The 19,076-nt window shown below is 38.3% G+C and overlaps 1 protein-coding gene across 2 annotated transcripts in view; it reads right to left on the bottom strand.

The window, feature by feature from the left end:
- Positions 1 to 19,076, bottom strand: part of LOC119794423 (activin receptor type-2A-like) — a 76,389-nt gene that overhangs the window by 11,561 nt on the left and 45,752 nt on the right. Inside the window, exon 5 of one of the 2 annotated variants that reach the window (XM_038301977.1) lies at positions 16,178 to 16,201. The exons of the other annotated variant lie outside the window; for it this stretch is intronic. Within the exon in view, the coding sequence (XP_038157905.1) occupies positions 16,178 to 16,201 (24 nt within the window). The remainder of the gene's footprint in view (positions 1 to 16,177; positions 16,202 to 19,076) is intronic. 2 annotated transcript variants of the gene reach the window in all.

Genomic DNA, 19,076 nt, shown 5'->3' with positions numbered 1-19,076 from the left:
GTTTGTATGTAATGTATGAATATAATATACAAGTTTCACTTTTTAAATGGAATTACTGAAATCAATCTACTTTTTCATGATATTCTAATTTTATGACCAGCACCTGTATACCCGTTATTTTTTCTACATCGTTGTGACGTTTTGGCGATCTCGCAATCACTAGTTTGTTGGCTCTGCGCTGCCGTAGTGCAAAGATATCTGCCTCCATGGCTGCGAGACCCGCTCCTATGTAATTATAAATAACGAATTCTAAGGCAACGCAAATATTAAGGTTAAGAGGCTGAGCTCGTAGATGATGATAAATAACATAGTTATGTATAATATATTACCTTTCTGACTGTATATCCCTGTAATTATTACACACTGTAGCTTTAAAAGTATCTGAAATGGTTTGTACTTAAGTAGAAGAATTACTGTAAAAATAGATGCACTCAAGTAATGTAGTGAAAAGTATACAGTAAGTAAAAAGGAAGTGCAGTTTGAATGACATTTTTTTTACATTTTGGTAAACTTTGAAGGTTAAATTCACTTAAAATAATACAAACAGCTAAGTGTAGGATAAATTTAGACTGGCTTTGCGAAACAGGATTATCCTATTGGTGTTGATGAACAAGCCCAGGCAAGACCTGATTTTGTAGTCAGTAGGTGGGGTCAAAACACTTGCGTTTCTCTCACTCTTTTTTTTTTTTTTTTTACTTAGTAACTAAACTAAACATTGAAAATGTATCGGAGTAAAAGTATGCAATTAAGTTCGTAAATGTAGTGAAGTAAAAGTGAAAGTTCTCAAAAAAATTTATAGTCTTGGAAAGTATAAAGTACTCCAAAATATACTTAAGTATAGTAGTGAAGTATTTTTACTTCGTTACTATACAACACTGTCTCTAAGAGTAAAAAAAATTTCACTCAGTGGCGATTAGAAAAAAAAAATTTAATTAAAAAAATAAAAAAGATAAGAAATTATTTTTAGGCCCTACTTTGATCTAACAAAGGGTGTGTTATCTCATCATGTCGAAATACCATAAACCTGTGTTTCCAGTTTATTTATTTGTCATTAGATTCCTAAATTGTCTGAAGTCATCTTGAAAAAGGATCTTAAGGTTATTTAGTCATGCTTTTATTTAACGATGGGTGTTTAGCTCATTTTCCTCCCATATTGATGCTGTTTGTTTTCATATATTATTGAGTTAATCAGTTTTCCTCAAAATTGTTTCATCGAGATATTTAGTTTCTATACCTGATTAAAAATCAGCGGGGTCTGAATAAAGAAAATCATCAACCAGTAAAGGTCCGGAGACATTTTTAATTATAATCTGTCACTTTAAACAGAATTTAACACTGAAATACAAAAAAAAAAAAAAAATCAATTTTAAAATCAAAAAAATGTTTTAAAAAAGAGAACAGCAATCTTTCAGTTTGGTATATAATTTCCTGCTCTCTTTTTCTCATAGTCTTCTCCTTCTTTCCCATTTCCAGGCTTCCTATGGGTTTGCCTGCTGTGTCTAAAAGTAGCAGCAGCAGCAACCCAGACTGACAGCAGCTCAATGGCTAATTTGTATCGCTTGTAGACTGGTGAAAGACGCTCCGAAGGGTTTTACCACACAAGTTAAGTTAGACACTGTCGTCGGACAACATGCAGTAATTTATAAATGTTTTAAATCAGGTTGGGTCTGGATTAGCCAGCAGCAAGGGGGTAAATATCGGTAAGCAGAGACAGCAGTTGCTAACAGGCCCACAACCTCTTAGGGGCCCCATCACTGACACCTGGTGGGTCCCCTACGCAATTGTAGACTAGGACGTCTCTTAGCAGAGGTAATGGTGCGAAAAATTCCTGTTAAACCCACCAGATACTGAAGTAGCTGACCGGACTGGACCGTATTTATACCGCAACACATGGCAGATTTCAACATCATGGTGAGCCGTTTAAACATGACACCAATAGCAAAGCAGACAGTGGTACTTTTAATTACTATGTTAATATCTGTGTATAGTTCATTAGACGGTTGGTAAAAAATACACTCATACAATATGTTTCAAACCGCAATAAAGATCTTAAAAGAATGATTATTTTATTTTTTACACTACGACTTGGAATTATGGATAATCCAGAGCGTAGATTAAAACCATAACCGTTACGTACGATGTGTTAGCGAAGATGGATAACAAAAAGAGGTAATAAGGCGGATTCCAGAAAAGAAAAAGGAAAGAAGCGCTGCTGGAAGAACGCAAAAAAACTTCCCAAAATAAACACGTTCTTTCAAAGATCCGAAGAGGGAGAGGTGGACGTCGCTGCTGCAAGAGTAAAGATTGCGACCAGGAAATTATTTGGAGAGAGTGTGGGTAATTTGGGGGGCTGTGAAGCTCAAGGGGGGTGGGGGGTTTGATAGGCATCTCCCTGAAATGAGTTTTTGAAACTTGGGATGTCACCATTGTTACCAATGACTCCGTTCATCATCTGTTATTATTTTTCCGTGTGTGATCATATACTACTGAGAATTGCATAATTGTATCTTCTTGGCCGATTTATGGAACTGTCGCCGTATCCTGAACCTTTATCACGTGCTGTACGTCATATGGGGCTGTTAAGAAGCAATAAGATTTCCTGGAAAGTTCGGGTTCTAGAATGTGTGTGTATGATCCTTTTGTTTTTGAATTGTTTGTTACCTTTGTGGGTGTTCCCTTTTTAGAAGCCATCTTGGAAACTTGCTGAGGAGGAGGCCAGCCTCAAACCCAACTCTCTTATAGAGGGAGCCATGATGGCTGAACTTTGATTGGCTGAGGGTAACAGGGGCCCAGCCAGATAATGTTGCTTACGGGCCTATTGTTGTGTCGTTACGCCATTGGCCAGCAGGTGGGTCCGGATCAGGAGCGCGGTCCGCTAATCCATGACCTCTGCTCTATGGGATATCCAGTTAGTTAACAGGATGCTTTAATAGTCAAAATTAGACATTCTTTTTCCCCTTTAGACGATATTAACATTTTGAATTCTTGAGAGGACACTGATGCAATCAGCACTTGAAAAAGCTGCATGGTTGACGAAATCAATGTGTGATCAAACTCCACGGAACAAGAGAACTGTTAATTTTTTGCAATATTATTCTCTTGAAGCTAAGTTTAGATCCTCAAAATAAAGTCAATTCATAAACTTTTTAAAGTCTATTGCAGTACTGCAGGGGACTGGGGTTTAAATCCTAGTTGCATCAGGAAGGGAATTCAGTATAAAGAATTTACCAAGACAATTAACAAGTTTCAATGACTTGCTGTGGCAGAATCAATCTAATAATTAATATATTTATTTCACGGAGTTTATTATAACAACAATGTTCTGAAAAACAGATAACTTGTACAGTTTATGTTCTGAATATTCATGTAGATTTGTTGATCATAGTCCATGCTTTCCAAGGCTGTGTGGGAACCGTATAAATTAGATGTTCTCTTCGTTTCTAACATCGCCGTGGCGTTTTTCCAGCAGCCCTACAATCTGTCCTCAATGTAGTCTTCCAGATCTCCGCCTGACCTCTACTGTTCCAGCTGACTGCCATTTAATTACATTACAAACAGAGGAAACGGCTGCATGAAAACACTTCATTATCTTCAACAGCCAACTTCTGCTCCATGTGCGTCACATATTTTCATTTTTAGAGTTACAGCGCTGAAGAATGTCCCAGATATGCTTCGGACTTTATCTCCCAAGCACAAAACCTTTCATTCATTGTGTTTTATGTTCTGTGGGTTTCAACTCCAAAAAAAAAAAAGAAAATCTGAACAATTTATAAGTTTCATTTAATGTTTTCAAAATGAAAAGTAAGACAACATGCTGGAGCAAACTGGGCAAAAATGCCTGCAGGGATACCAAGTATTTCCTCTATTAATGCTTTAAAAGCCCTCGCAGACGTCGGAAACTTTAAACCCTTTGCTGAGAAAATGCATGTAGATATCTTTAACTCTACGCATGGGAATGTAACAATTTTCCATTTAGAAATGGAGATATATGAAATGCTGACATTGGCTGTCTGTAGAACAATCTGTTTGAATTTAATATTTTAATATTTTTGTCTTAAGTTTTACTTGAATCTAAGAAAAATGTTAATTATCCTCGTTATTAATAATAAAGAAACCAATATAAGCATTTTGCAGTATAACTAGATATCACAGTATAATTTGGAGTTACTTGTCTGCATGAACTAAACGATCATTAATTGACATTAAGGTTATTATTGTTTCAATGGCTGTGATGTCATTTTAAGCAATACGAAAAAAAAAAACTTTTAAAAGGTGATAATCACACTACTTTGCAAAAAAATATATATAAGGTTGGCTTTAATTATACATTAGACATTTTATAAAAGTTCAACTCTTTTAAGATTTTGGATTTTGAAATCATAAACTGATTTCAAATTATCCACAAGTAATTTCAGATACCTGTAAAAATAATTCCAGCAGATACACACATATACGTTATGCATACAGATTATTATCTAAAAAAGTGTAGTTTCATTTTATTCTACCATATGGGTCTGTCTGTGGTTTCAAATATTAGGTATATGAAGCACATAGACACACGTTTTAAATCTGGGATAGAACTAATTTACCTATTTCATAAATAACCGGTGTAAAAAGATTTAGATTATATACTCGTATCTGAGACTATTGTTCCCAACTCAACTGTCAAGTATTCAACTGCCCACGGACCTACATTTCTGAAGGACTGGTGTGGACATGTAGCCTCGTGAGACCATCCTGATCTCGCGAGCTTTCAAGGTTTCACTCGCAGATCAGTCTGGAGACTCTCCATTAAAGAAAATTTGGAGCCGTTCACCAAACGAACGTCCAATCAGCGTTGGCTTTGAGGCGGGTTGAGGTGTGACGCAACGAGAAGCGCGACAGTTCAGTCTAAAGAACATGGCGGCTTCAGCCGATGAAACTAGTGTTAGCGTGGCTATCGAGCAAATTATATCGGAATTACAGAGTATTTCTTCACTGAAAGAAGAGCAAAACACTGCTCTGGAGGCTTTTCTCAGAGGAAAAGATGTTTTTGCTCTTCTCCCAACTGGTTTCGGCAAGAGTAGCCTGGCTTGTGGTTGTGTTTTCGTCGTCGCTCTGGACGGTTTGGTTTATTTGGTCCGTCTGTCACCAACATAGGCCAATCAGCTAACCAGTATTTTCGCCCCTTCCCAAAATTACTTCAACGGAAGATTTCCAGATGGGTATGCAGAGCAAATCCATCTGGCGGAGTCAGGTTTGTGGACATGTCCCCACCAACTTTGGCCTGGTTTGGGACGGTCCTCACCAATAATTTCCGCTTTTTTTACCCTTTCCGATCATCTTCAATAGCCAAATGTAACAGAGGTTGGGTGAAGCTAACGATGTTCAGAACATTTTGAGTCTGTGTTTTTTCCCTTTGTCGTGCTGAACCCATGTCCAACCTATCAGTGTAACATCATCAGATCTGTCGCTTTCAGACTTCGCATTTAATTGTGTAAAAAGTAGCTACGTCACACAGCAGCACTCAGTGAATATTAACCAGCAGCTACTTCAATATATGTTTAAGTAAAAGCTAAGAGACGGGTTGGTTAAAAAAATTAGAGACGCTACCGAAAAATCATCTGTTCGTTAGACATCTGGAGGTTATTCAGCTAAAAATGGCAAGAGATTCTAAGTTTATGTAAGTTGGTATTATAACTACTGTTGCGATGATGCCATTTTTTTGGGCCGGATACCGATATTGGGCTTATCGACCGATACCATACCGCTACCATACCGCTTTGAAATTGATGTTGAGTGTATATATGAAGAACTGCATACTACTTGGATGTAAAATAATTGCCATCATGGCTTTGTCAAGCTGCTGCCTACCTTTGTGAAGCAGGAATAAAACTAAAACAAAGTGAATTCAGTAGAACTTTTTATTGCCTACCTGGAATGGGTGACAATAGTTAATAAACTTTTGGCTCTCAAAATGGTATCGCTGCCCTATTTGTTGGTACTCGCCGATACCGATACCACCATTTAAGTGCTTGATCTTGGGCCCTGCCCAGTACTGGTATCGGTGCAACACTAGTTATAACGCAAGAAGCTTGATAAAACAGTTTGTTCTTCTTTACCACTTAAAAAAGCTTGGCTTCTCAGAGGACCGTGATTCCCAGTTACAGGTTAAAATGTTTTCTTATTGTTCAGACAGAATCAGAGTGCAGAGCTTCTACATATCTTGAAAATTTGTTTCTGGCATCATTATATTAGTAAAGAGGTTCATAAACCTTTTTGTTTGAACGGTATGGCTACGTTCACACTGCAGGCTTTCATTTCATTTCATTTCATTTCATTTATTTTGAAACATGACATGATTTTACAATGTTTGCATAGAATGCTACCTAAACATACAGCATGTTTCAAAAAGGAGCAGGATGAAGCATAAGCTTATTAAACCCTACCCCTCAGTTACATAAGTCATGGTGGTAAAGGACGATTACAGTAAGACAAACAGTATAACTTTTTGTGCATTATTCTTTTTTGTATTCATCAAAAATACTTTTCTTATATTGTTTTTTGAATTGCTGGATGCTTTTACAATGTTTAATGTTTTCAGGCAAGCTGTTCCAGAGCTTCACTCTACTAACTGATAAACTGAAGGTTCTTTTTGTTGTTCGAACACAATTAGTTTTGAAATGTAATTTTCCTCTTAGATTATATTTTCCATCTCTATCTGTAAACAATTTTTGTATGTGTGCAGGAAGTAATTTATTTCTTGCTTTATAAAGAATTTGAGCAGTTTTGAAATCGATCAGGTCTACAAATTTAAGAACTCTTGAATCTAGGAATAAGCAGTGAGTGTGATCTCTATAATGTTTATTATTCGTTACTCGTATTGCTTTCTTCTGCATAATAATCAGTGGTTGAATGTTTGTTTTGTAAGTGTGGCCCCACACTTCAACACAATAGGTTAAATAGGGCTGAAACAATGAGAAATATAATGTGTTTAAAGCTTGTTTGGTCAGAAGATGCCAGGCTTTATTTATAACAGCCAAACATCTGGCCAGCTTTGACCGGATGTGCTGTATATGTCCCTTCCAACTAATTTTATTATCTAAAATGACACCTAAAAATTTTATTTCATCAACTAATCCTAATTGTACATCATCAATACTTAACTTTATTTCACTACTTTTTTTAATGTTTCCAAATATCATGAACTTAGTTTTTTTCAAATTTAACGATAGTTTATTTATATTACACCATCTCTTTATTTTCATTAATTCTTGTGTGACTAATGCAAGTGTCTGTTTAAGATTTTCACCAGATGCAAATACATTTGTATCATCTGCAAATGATACAATTTTCATGTTCAGGATGTTGTTCAAGTCATTTGCATACATTAAAAACAAAATCGGTCCCAGCACCGAGCCTTGCGGTACCCCACTCTTTATTTCTAGTAGGTCTGATCTTATTTCATTTAATTGAACAAACTGCTTTCTGTGATCCATATAGCTTTTAATCCATGATAACACTATGCCTCTAATTCCATATCGCTCCATTTTTTTGATGAGTAAGTTATGTTTAATGGTGTCAAATGCTTTACTAAAATCCAAAAATACACCTATGGCACATTTCTTATTATCCACACATTCTGTAATTTCTTCTACCAAATCAAGTAGAGCTAATGATGTAGATCTACCTACCCTAAAACCGTACTGACTCTCTGCTAATAGATCATGTTTGTCAATGAAACTATTCAATCTTTTAATAAATAACTTCTCCAAGATCTTTGAAAATTGTGATAAAATGCTCACAGGACGGTAATTTGTAAAACAATGTTTTTCGCCAGCTTTATATAGTGGAACCACTTTGGCAGTTTTCATTTCTTGTGGAAATACTCCAGTTTGGAAGGATAAATTAAACACATACCTCAGTGGTTTTACAATTACTCTTATCAATTTTTTTATAGATTCCATGTCAATATTATTAGAATCTGCAGAGGTTTTTGGCTTAAGTTCATGCACAATTTTTAATATCTCTTCCTCTTCTATTGCATTCAAAAACATTGAATTCTTATTTATTTCCACATTTTTAATAGCTTCAGCTTCTGCCTCATCATCATCTTTGATTTCATCCGCCAAAGTGGAACCCACATTTACAAAAAACTTGTTAAATTCATTAGCAATACATTTAGTATCAGTTATTGTTGTATTCTCATGGATAAAGTAATTTGGATAAGAATGTGCTTTCTTCCCTTTTTTAATAATTGTATTTAAAACTGCCCATAATCCTTTTGTGTTATCCTTGTTCTTTTCCAATTTGGAGCTAAAATATTTTTTTCTGCAGTTTCTTAGAATACTTGTGAGTTTATTTTTATATTTTTTATACCTGTTTTCAGCATCGATTGTTTTCGCCTTAATATATTCCTTATATAGCACATTTTTCTTTTTGCAAGCGTTAATAAGCCCCTTTGACATCCATACATTTTCTTTTTTATTTATTTTCATAGTTATTCTTTTTAATGGGCAATGCTTGTCATACAACATACTGAATTTATTAAGAAATATGCTATATGCATTATCTACGTTTTCTTCTTCATAAACCTCACTCCAGTTTTGTCTTAGTAAATCCTCTCTTAAGTCTGCAATTAATTGTTCTGATTTTTTTCTTATATATATACAATATTCATTTTGCTCTATAACATTCTCACCATCTATTGCTGCAAAAACTGGTAGGTGGTCAGTTATGTCACATACGAGTAAACCACTCATAGTAGTGTCTTCCGAATCATTGTAAAAAAATATTATCCATTAATGTTGAACTGTGCTGGGTAATCCTGGTAGGTTTTGTGATCATCGGATAAAACCCGAGACTACAGGTGCTGGTCATAAAATTAGAATATCATGAAAAAGTAGATTGATTTCAGTAATTCCATTTAAAAAGTGAAACTTGTATATTATATTCATACATTACATACAAACTCATATATTTCAGATGTTTATTTTGTTTAATTTTGATGATTACAAATAACAAATGAAAATCTCAAATTCATCATATCAGAAAATTAGAATATTACTGAAGACCAATAAAAACAAAGGATTTATAGAAATGTTGGCCAACTGAAAAGTATGAACATGAAAAGTATGAGCATGTACAGCACTCAGTATTTAGTTGGGCCTCCTTTGGCCTGTATTACTGCAGCAATGCGGCGTGGCATGGAGTCGATCAGTCTGTGGCCCTGCTCAGGTGTTATGATAGCCCAGGTTGCTCTAATAGTGGCTTTTAGCTCTTCTGAATTGTTGGGTCTGGTGTATTGCATCTTCTTCTTCACAATACCCCATAGATTTTCTATGGGGTTAAGGTCAGGAGAGTTTGCTGGCCAATTAAGAACAGGGATACCATGGTCCTTCAACCAGGTACTGGTAGCTTTGGCACTGTGTGCAGGTGCCAAGTCCTGTTGGAAAATGAAATCTGCATCTCCAAAAAGTTGGTCAGCTGCAGGAAGCATGAAGTGCTCTAAAACTTCCTGGTATGTGGCTGCGTTGACCCTGGACCTCAGAAAACACAATGGACCAACACCAGCAGATGACATGGCACCCCAAACCATCACTGACTGTGGAAACTTTACACTGGACTTCAAGCAACGTGGATGAAGTGCCTCTCTTCTTTTCCTCCAGACTCTGGGACCTTGATTTCCAAAGGAAATGCAAAATTTACTTTCATCAGAGAACATGACTTTGGACCACTCACCAGCAGTCCAGTCCTGTTTCTCTTTAGCCCAGGCAAGACGCTTCTGACGCTGTCTGTGGTTCAAGAGTGGCTTGACACAAGGAATGCGACAGCAGAAACCCATGTCTTTCATACGTCTGTGTGTGGTGGTTCTTGAAGCACTCACTCCAGCTGCAGTCCACTCTTTGTGAATCTCCCTCACATTTTTGAATGGGTTTTGTTTCACAATCCTCTCCAGGGTGCGGTTATCTCTCTTGCTTGTACACTTTTTTCGACCACATCTTTTCCTTCCCTTCGCCTCTCTATTAATGTGCTTGGACACTGAGCTCTGTGAACAGCCAGCCTCTTTAGCGATGACCTTTTGTGTCTTGCCCTCCTTGTGCAAGGTGTCGATGGTCGTCTTTTGGACAACTGTCAAGTCAGCAGTCTTCCCCATGATTGTGTAGCCTATAGAACTAGACTGAAAGACCATTTAAAGGCTTTTGCAGGTGGTTTGAGTTAATTAGCTGATTAGAGTGTGGCACCAGGGGCCATCAATTTTGAACCTTTTCACAATATTCTAATTTTCTGATATGATGAATTTGAGATTTTCATTTGTTGTCATTTGTAATCATCAAAATTAAACAAAATAAACATCTGAAATATATGAGTTTGTATGTAATGTATGAATATAATATACAAGTTTCACTTTTTAAATGGAATTACTGAAATCAATCTACTTTTTCACGATATTCTAATTTTATGACCAGCACCTGTATATATCATTTCAATAAATTCATCTGTATTTTTATTATGGCTAGGGTTCAAAAGGTCTATGTTCAGATCACCTGTTATTATAGCTCTTTTCTGATAGCCTGAAAACATTTTTTCAATTATTTGTACTGCAGTTTCTATTTTAGACCCTGGGGTGCGATACATACAGCAGACCAACACATTTCACTTTAATGCTCAATTACGATTTTTTTGTGAAATCCGATTTATTTTTGCGTTGCCGCTCACATTTCCAGATATATGCGACTTTTATGTGATCTCCTGTGTGAACTGCAGTCATACAACGCAAGTGTCTCGCATGCGCAGTAGAGAACGCAATGACGTCACAGGCGTGCTCTGTGTTTACGGAAGTAAACATGGATGGTAGTTTCGGAGCGCATCCAGCGATCTTACCCAACCATAAAAATACAATATTTTCAATATGGTTAAACATAAATACTGCTCTCCAGATCATCGTCAGCCATGGTTGTTGTTTTTCTTGCCGTTTCTGTGTTTGAAGATGCAGAAAAGTGACCTTTGTCGAGTATTAATTGCGTTCAGGTCGGATGAATGCGACCTGACCGTTCAGACACAGGTAGCATTTAAAAAGATCAGATTTGTATCGGATTTGGGACCACATAGCCACGTTGTTCAGACTGTCATGAAAAGATCAGATCCAGGTCGCATATGGGCAAAAAAAATCGGATTTGTGTCACTTCAGGCTGCAGTGTGAATGTACCATGTTTTAAATGGGGATAATTGGCGGTAATGGATTGGGTCTTGGTTCCGAACTCTACGGGTGCGTAAAGGATAGTTTTGAAAAATCAGACCCTGACAGGACTGATCCCAGCACTACTATTGTTAATAGATTTAAAACAGGTGTTGGTATAGTGTTTTTAAAGGGTATATTGAAGGATTTATGTTATTAAGGTTTATATAAATGTATCATGTTTATATTTCTAATCACCTGAACTGAGCAGCAGGCACAGTGACAACAAGTAGATTAAGATTTGATGCTTCATGTTAAAGAGACATAATAGCACATACCAGACTGGTTTAAAGTTTGCATGTCACTCTAAATAAGGACAAAACATCAACACAGGAGCCATTGTTTCTGACTCGGGTGGGTCGGACTTCCCGCATGCGTCCTGTGTTCATGCTAATACCGTTCAAACAAAAGCCAAGGCAAGGGGAGCCGAGTGTTCCCGATCCAAAGTAGGTTAAACACAGCTGGTGATCGGGATTAGGCTGATCACTTTCACATGTGACTTCACAGAGGACGACGGCGGACGCCGGAACAGTGAGGAGAGGGGAGGTTAAAAAGAAGCATGCAGTGCTGGAGTCACATTTCCGAAGGGATAAAAGGTGGAGGAGAAAGACGAGCACATGACTGATGGCCTTTGATGCAACCAGATACACTGCTGTAAAATCTCAGCTTGAACTCCTCGCCTCTGTAAGAAAAAAAAAAGAGCTTCTGGCCTCTAAAGACATTCGTGTTTTCACTTGAACTGGAGCAACTTTTAAGTCCCTCAGGCCTCGACGGGATCTACTGAGAGACAGGGATGATATATCAGGAGAGCACGCTTGGCAGGCAGAGTCAGTTTTTCAAACCTCTCATAAAGAAACAAAAACCTTTCAGTTTCAGAATCAAACCAAGGTGATTTAATGGATGGCAAAAACTCCCCCCAATGCGGCAACTTTGGCTGTCAGAGAAATAAAGGGAGGATTTTCAGGCGACATGTACGACCTGTGATTTATTCACCGGTGAAGTTTGGCACCGAACCTCGGCGTGCCTGCTCACCAAGAGCCAAACTGCGCACATAGTAAAGGAAAGACATCAGAGTTTATACGGCATGTCCTGACAGGATCACTGAAACAAGCTCAGTGGCAGGAGTGTTTATCACTGCTTTTTATCAAGAAGAAATTCTACCGTTTGCAAGAGTTTTGGCCTTTGAACAAAGTAAAGCAGAGCGAGTAAAAAAAAGGATTGAGACGTTACTTCAGTGAAAGCAGGAAGAAAATAATCAAAAGGTAAAGAATAAAAATGTCCTCTTATGTGTATTTTTATAGAAAAGATGCAGTGGGGAGGGACTGCAAGCTCTGCCCTGGTGAGTGTGAGGGTGAGCAAAGGATTTCAATGTTTATTTAAGCTCTCAGAAAGCTGTGAGGCAGACCTGCTGTCTGCATGCCGCTTTCACACCAAACAGAGGCCAAATCAGGGTGAAAATGACCCGCTGGGTCGAGCAGGTTGGGTTTCACAGCGACCTCCATGGTGCCGCAATCAAAAACCACAAACATCATCTTTACAGACATGATTTATTTACCGGAATAAGAACACAGTATCTCTCTGCATCTGTTTCCAGTAGAGTTTCCTTATTCTGAAGTATTTAAAATCAGATACGTGGAGTTTTCCTGCTCTAACCGGCCTGACGTCATGTCTTCATTCAGATGGAACTGCTGTCCGGCAGCTCATCATTATACAGACGCATTAGATCAGAAAATCACGCCATACTTAAATAAATATAGCCATAAACCTCTTTCAATGAAGAAAAAAATCATGCCTTATCATCATAACCTTCATCCTGATATTAAATATTATACTTTCTATTAAAAAGGGTCTTTTGGCTTTATATGTAGCTATAGATTTTAGGTCTTAGGTTGATTGAAGGAGACAAAAATAGGCAGATTAATGTTTCATTCTCATTAAATTCCTCTATGTTAAGTTAGAAAGAGAAATAAAAATGCTCTTTTGCTAAATAAATCCCCTCTTTATGAAGCTAGAACAATGTTTTTTATTTAAGGAAAATTCATCCAAACCAACTTTGACCTACATGAACAAAATAAAAACGGTGATTAACTTTATTTTATAGAAAGGTGACTTCTTCATTAGTATCAGAGAGCGTGATTGCTGCCAAACCAGCAGCAGAAAAAAGATCCATAAAAATAATTTAAGACCAGTTGAAAAACAAAGATATAAAGCCATTTTCTTAACTTTGAGGCTCCAGTTACGAGACAAGCCTCAGTTACGAGACATTATCCACAAAATCAGAAAAGAAGGAACAGTGATAAATGTTCTTAGGAGACCAGCCTATCAAAATGACTCCAACAGCGCTTCCATGACTTCTCCAAGAGGTCAAACCAGAGCATCTAAAGCACTGTAGACCTGACTGCCTCAGGTAAGGTCAATTCTGCTTTGCCAAAAATAAGAACATCTTGTATATTCGTAAGACTTATGTGAGAATACTTTGTGGATTGATGAGATTTGTCCTACTTACTTCACATGGGGTTGGTAATGTGATGGTCTGGGGCTGATTTTCCTGCATCTCAACCTTCAAGACAAGCTAAATTGAGGGAAGCAAGACTTCTGCTCTATGCATGGAAATCCTGAAGGAGAATATTCTTCCACCAGGTGCTTTAACTTAAGAATAAATGGTTTATATATCAGGACGTGATGCAAAGCAGATCAGCAAGTCGATCATTAAATCACACAAAGACTTCAACGGCCTAGTCCAGGAGTCTTCAACATTTGCCAAGCGAAGGACCCCTAAACTGATCTTATAGTCACTATATGAAGTAATGTAACAAAAGTAATTTCTCCCTGGGATTATTAAAGTATTTCTGATTCTGATTCCTGGTTGATGGGACAGGTGCTGTGAATGAAACGGTGCCTTGAAAGAGCTCCTGTGTGTCGCTGAATGTGTGCATTGATGACTGAAAGACATCTTCTGCCTCCATTTATCTGTTTACTACAGTGTGTTGAATTCATGTTAATGTGGATTTAAAGACATTTTAATTAGTGGAAAAAATTGCAGGGGGGAATATATGTATAAAAAAAAAAAAATCAAAGTCTGACAACAAATGCAATTAAGGTTGGCAAAGCTTCACCTTAAAGGTGGTATAACTAGTTATTAGGTTTAGGGAGTAAGTCGATTTCCCATTTTTCCATCCCTTAATAACAACAGATTTAAGAATTCAGTCTGTTTGATGATCTTAATTTATAATAGTTAAATGAGGGGGAAAATAGAGGATATCTGGAAGGTTAGGAATAATTCTTCCCCACCGTGTCTAAGCCTTCAATTAAACCTCTTTGCAGCAGGGAATATTTACAAAATCTAAACTAATTAAACAGCTCAACACTGTAGCTGTTTAAGTATTTTATATAGGTGTTTTGATTTTTCTGACCGATAACGTTCCTACTCTCCCAAATAAATGGATCTACTTAAAGGAGTTGAGTTAATGTGTGATCATCACGAGGAAGAGAAAGAATCAGACCGTAAAATTTTAAGACGTCTACAATGGACGAAACCTTTGAAATTAATTATCTGGTTTGGAGTCCCATCGTTTTACAATCGGCTTTTTATGGACAAATTCAGTTTTAGATCATTTTAATTTGTGCCATTTGAAAATACTTCTATTCCAGATTTTATAATCAAAAGACAAAGATGACGCAGAGACCTGACAGGTTTCTAGGTCCAGTTTGGACCTAAATGATAAAACTAGATGAACTAGAAGGGCACAGCTCCTGTCACTGAAGATGGTGGGATTCTTGGTATTCATGGACCCCCTTAGAGCCACTTTTAAAACCATCTTTCCTCACACATTCCAGGCTGTTTTATTTGCTCGATCATCCAAGAACTGAGGAATGTAAGCTGCAGCTGAAGTGCTACTTGAGTTTCCAAAAACATAACAAGAAGGACAGCCATTGCCTCCAAGCATCCTGGCTGGATTGTAATCATTCGTCAGTACGCCAGAGAACCACCAGGAGAAATTCCTATTAATGGAGTGCAACCAATGCGATGTGAGAAACGGTAATGATCCATGAAGGTGCTAAAATTGCATCATTAAGCCTAATGGTGAATTCCAGTGCGGCAGCCTGAGTGTGAGCAGCTCAGCTTCTGGTTTTCTGCTCCTGATCCAGAGTTCCTCGCCTCTAGAAATCACGATCCGTCTTTGGGGTTTCAGGCTCGGCCCGGCAAGGGAGCCACCGGATCTGTGTCCGATCGCAGGGCGCCAAGGCCGTCGAAGGGCGCAGATTACACGCAGTCAGCAGACCACAGGAAACAGGAAAACAGAAACTGCTGCTTCACACCGTTCTCCCAAACCGATAATCGTCTCTTATGGCCGAGTCGGGTTACAGCCCCCGTCTGTCACATGAAAACGACTCCTTCAGGCTCCGTAGGAGTCGCCCACTTTGGGTTTTAATGCAGACGTTGATGCAAAAATAAATCAAAACACCCAGCTTGGTTTCAGAAATATCTGGTGGATGTTATATTCCAAAGAAAAGGAGCTGACCTGAACATTAATCCATGGATTATGACAATTTTAAACCCCAAAAAAATTTTCTTATACCTATTAAACCAGCCCAGAGATCAATTAGTTTATACAAACCTAATCTGTCCTCTAAGATGTGCTTATTTCTGTAGAATAAGCTAAAACTCCTTAAAAGTGGGCCACATGACAAACATCAACATCACAAGTGGACGTTTGTAAAAGTAAAAACTTGGGGCTGCATTCAAAGTGTTGGCTACTTTCCTGCATGCACAAAAGCAAACAAAAGACATCCATTCATGCAATTAATCCAGGCAGGGGAGGGAGGGTGGGGTGGGGGGTGTTGTGAGCTGGAGTAAGCAAGGCGGTGCTGGACAAAAGCAAACAAAACGGTGGTGCAGAACTGAGGTGGAGAGGTTGGAACCTTAACCCGAAAGAACGTCAATTAAACTGCTCTTACCTCCACCATAATATGAAAGGCGTGCTTGTTGGAAAAGGAGCATAGGAAAGCAAAGAAGAGAGATTACTGCTGCGTTCTGTCTGTTAGTGAAGCAGGTTAAACCGAAGGCTGAGCTGCTCCCTCTTCTCAATCCAGGGCTCCAAAGGTTTGACTGGGAACACGCCTTGTGGATCTGGTCATATTTTAGCAGCAGATTTAGCAACTGAAAACCAGCCTCAATGATTGATGGAAACCCAACGAGCATGAATGTTTCACAGATGATGGAAGGAAAAAAAAAAAGCACTTCAGAGCACCATTAATGTTAAACATGCACACATCAGCTTGTCGGATGGAAACAAGAAAAAAAATGGAGACACTCTGGAAAAACCTTTTTTCACATTAGAGCCACACAAAAAATATCTTAAATTTACCGTAGAAAACCTGAAAAGTGTGTTGGGTGACTGGGTAGTTTATTCTCACAACAGAGGTAGAGGTTTTCTATGAGTAAACATGACGTCTAAACAGGTCAGATGAGACCAAAGGACTTAAAGCCATGTGAAACAGAGAGCTAACAGTGGACATTATCCCAAAACATCCCCAAGGGTCATCCAAGGATGCGTTTCATTAGAGCATACAAATGAATTGGTCACAGTTGATGAGATAATGTAAAAAAAAAAAAATCTAAAAATGTAAATACTTCTAATCCTTAAGCTGTAAATATGATTCCAGCAGCATTACGGCGTGACTCACCACAATCAAAGCAGAGATTTTATACAGTTATTTTTTTGGAAATGCAACAGTTTGGGCCTCATTTCTAGAGAAATCTAGTGAAAATTAAGTGGTATAATAAAATGGGAGAGGCAGTTCCAGATGGCATATGGGAAGAGGCTGTGCGTACGGTGAATGGGACTACATCCTGGGCACGTTTAGCCTTAATCCGGTTTAAAACCTTACACAGGATTCCTTATTCTAAAGCTAGACTGGCAGAGATATTTGAGAATGTGGATGAAAATTGTAGTAGATGTCATAATGCCCTTAGAACTTTAACATATATGTTTTTGTCATGGCAATCCTTTGGAGTGTATAAAACGATATCTGAAATCATAGGAAAAGAATGTCAGCCTAAAATGTATACCTCTATTTTTGGAACAATACCACTTGATGGTATGGGTATCTCTAGGTTCAAAGATATAATAGACTTTTCAACTTTGATAGCTAGAAGATTAATTGTTTTACACTGGAAATCCTTCTACACACCAAAATGATCTGAATGGATGTCTGATCTAATGTTGTACCTCAAATTAGAAAAGAAAACCTGGTAGGTTGTAAAGGTTGTAAGTATAAAACAGGGTAGGCAATAATAGGCTTTGCTTCAGGCTATTCCTTTTTTTGGTAAATTTGTGGCTTTGTTCTGCTTTGATATTTTTGTTTTATGTTGGATTATTTGCTAAAAAATAAAGTGAAAGTGAAGTGAAGATTAAATATACACTAAGAGGGTCCAGTGATCGGTTTTATGGTGTTTGGAATCCATTAATATAATATTTTGAAAAGCTGAAGACACTTCCTGAGAATCCCTAAGAGTAATGCATCGGAATCTGATGGCCAAGACCTACATGTATGCATTAGGGGTGGAACGGTTCACAAAATCCACGGTTCGGTTCGGTTCAGTTCACGGTTTCGTGGTCACGGTTTTCGGTTCGGTTCGGTATATGTTGATTGTTAGCCTGACATGTTGGTCATGTTGCTGTTAGCATAAACAAAACGTGTCGCACAATGCTTGCACACTGTTGCACTTTTATCCACAACTTTCTTTCCGCCGTCATCGTAGGTCACTCTAAATGCAAAGTGGTCCCATACAGCAGACCTATAAAGTGCTGCTGGCGCGTCTTCCAACTCCTGTTCTTTCCCACTCGCCATACCCACACAATTCTCCACAACAACTGATTTTTTCTGCTACACCCGGCTACGCTGCTTCGCTTCTTCTTCTTGTTTACTGGTGGTTGGCTTTGGTCGCAGTACCGCCACCTTCTGCTCTGGAGTGTAAACGCTTCGCCTATGAGAAAAAGGAGCAGCGCATGAACCGAACGCAACACACGCGAACCGAACCGAGACAGTCGAACCGAACAGTTTGGACGGTTTTCATAAACTGTTCCATCCCTAGTATGCATATACATTGTTAATTTTTCTTTCTGTGTTTATGATATTCTTTAGTGGTTGTATTTTGTATTTGTAGTGAAGACTGCATTTTTTTTTTTTTTTCCTCTTTGTTTTTTGGTCTAAGAAGTACACTATATTGCCAAAAGTATTTGCTCACCCATCCAAATTATTGGAATCAGGTGTTCCAATCACTTCCATGGCCACAGGTGTATAAATTCAAGCACCTAGGCATGCAGACTGTTTTTACAAACATTTGTGAAAGAATGGGTCGCTCTCAGGAGCTCAGTGAATTCCAGCGTGGAACTGTGATAGGATGCCACCTGTGCAACAAATCCAGTCGTGAAATTTCCTCGCTCCTAAATATTCCACAGTCAACTGTCAGCTGTATTATAAGAAAATGGAAGTGTTTGGGAACGACAGCAACTCAGCCACGAAGTGGTAGGCCACGTAAACTGACGGAGCGGGGTCAGCGGATGCTGACGCGCATAGTGCGAAGAGGTCGCCAACTTTCTGCAGAGTCAATCACTACAGACCTCCAAACTTCATGTGGCCTTCAGATTAGCTCAAGAACAGTGCGCAGAGAGCTTCATGGAATGGGTTTCCATGGTCGAGCAGCTGCATCCAAGCCATACATCACCAAGTGCAATGCAAAGCGTCGGATGCGGTGGTGTAAAGCACGCCGCCACTGGACTCTAGAGCAGTGGAGACGCGTTCTCTGGAGTGACGAATCGCGCTTCTCCATCTGGCAATCTGATGGACGGGT

This window comes from Cyprinodon tularosa, unplaced genomic scaffold (genome assembly GCF_016077235.1).
Source record: "Cyprinodon tularosa strain WSP-4 unplaced genomic scaffold, ASM1607723v1 ctg48, whole genome shotgun sequence".
Lineage (NCBI taxonomy): Eukaryota > Metazoa > Chordata > Actinopteri > Cyprinodontiformes > Cyprinodontidae > Cyprinodon > Cyprinodon tularosa.
The sequence above is the reverse complement of the archived record's forward strand: the minus strand, read 5'-3'. Positions and strand labels throughout refer to the sequence as shown.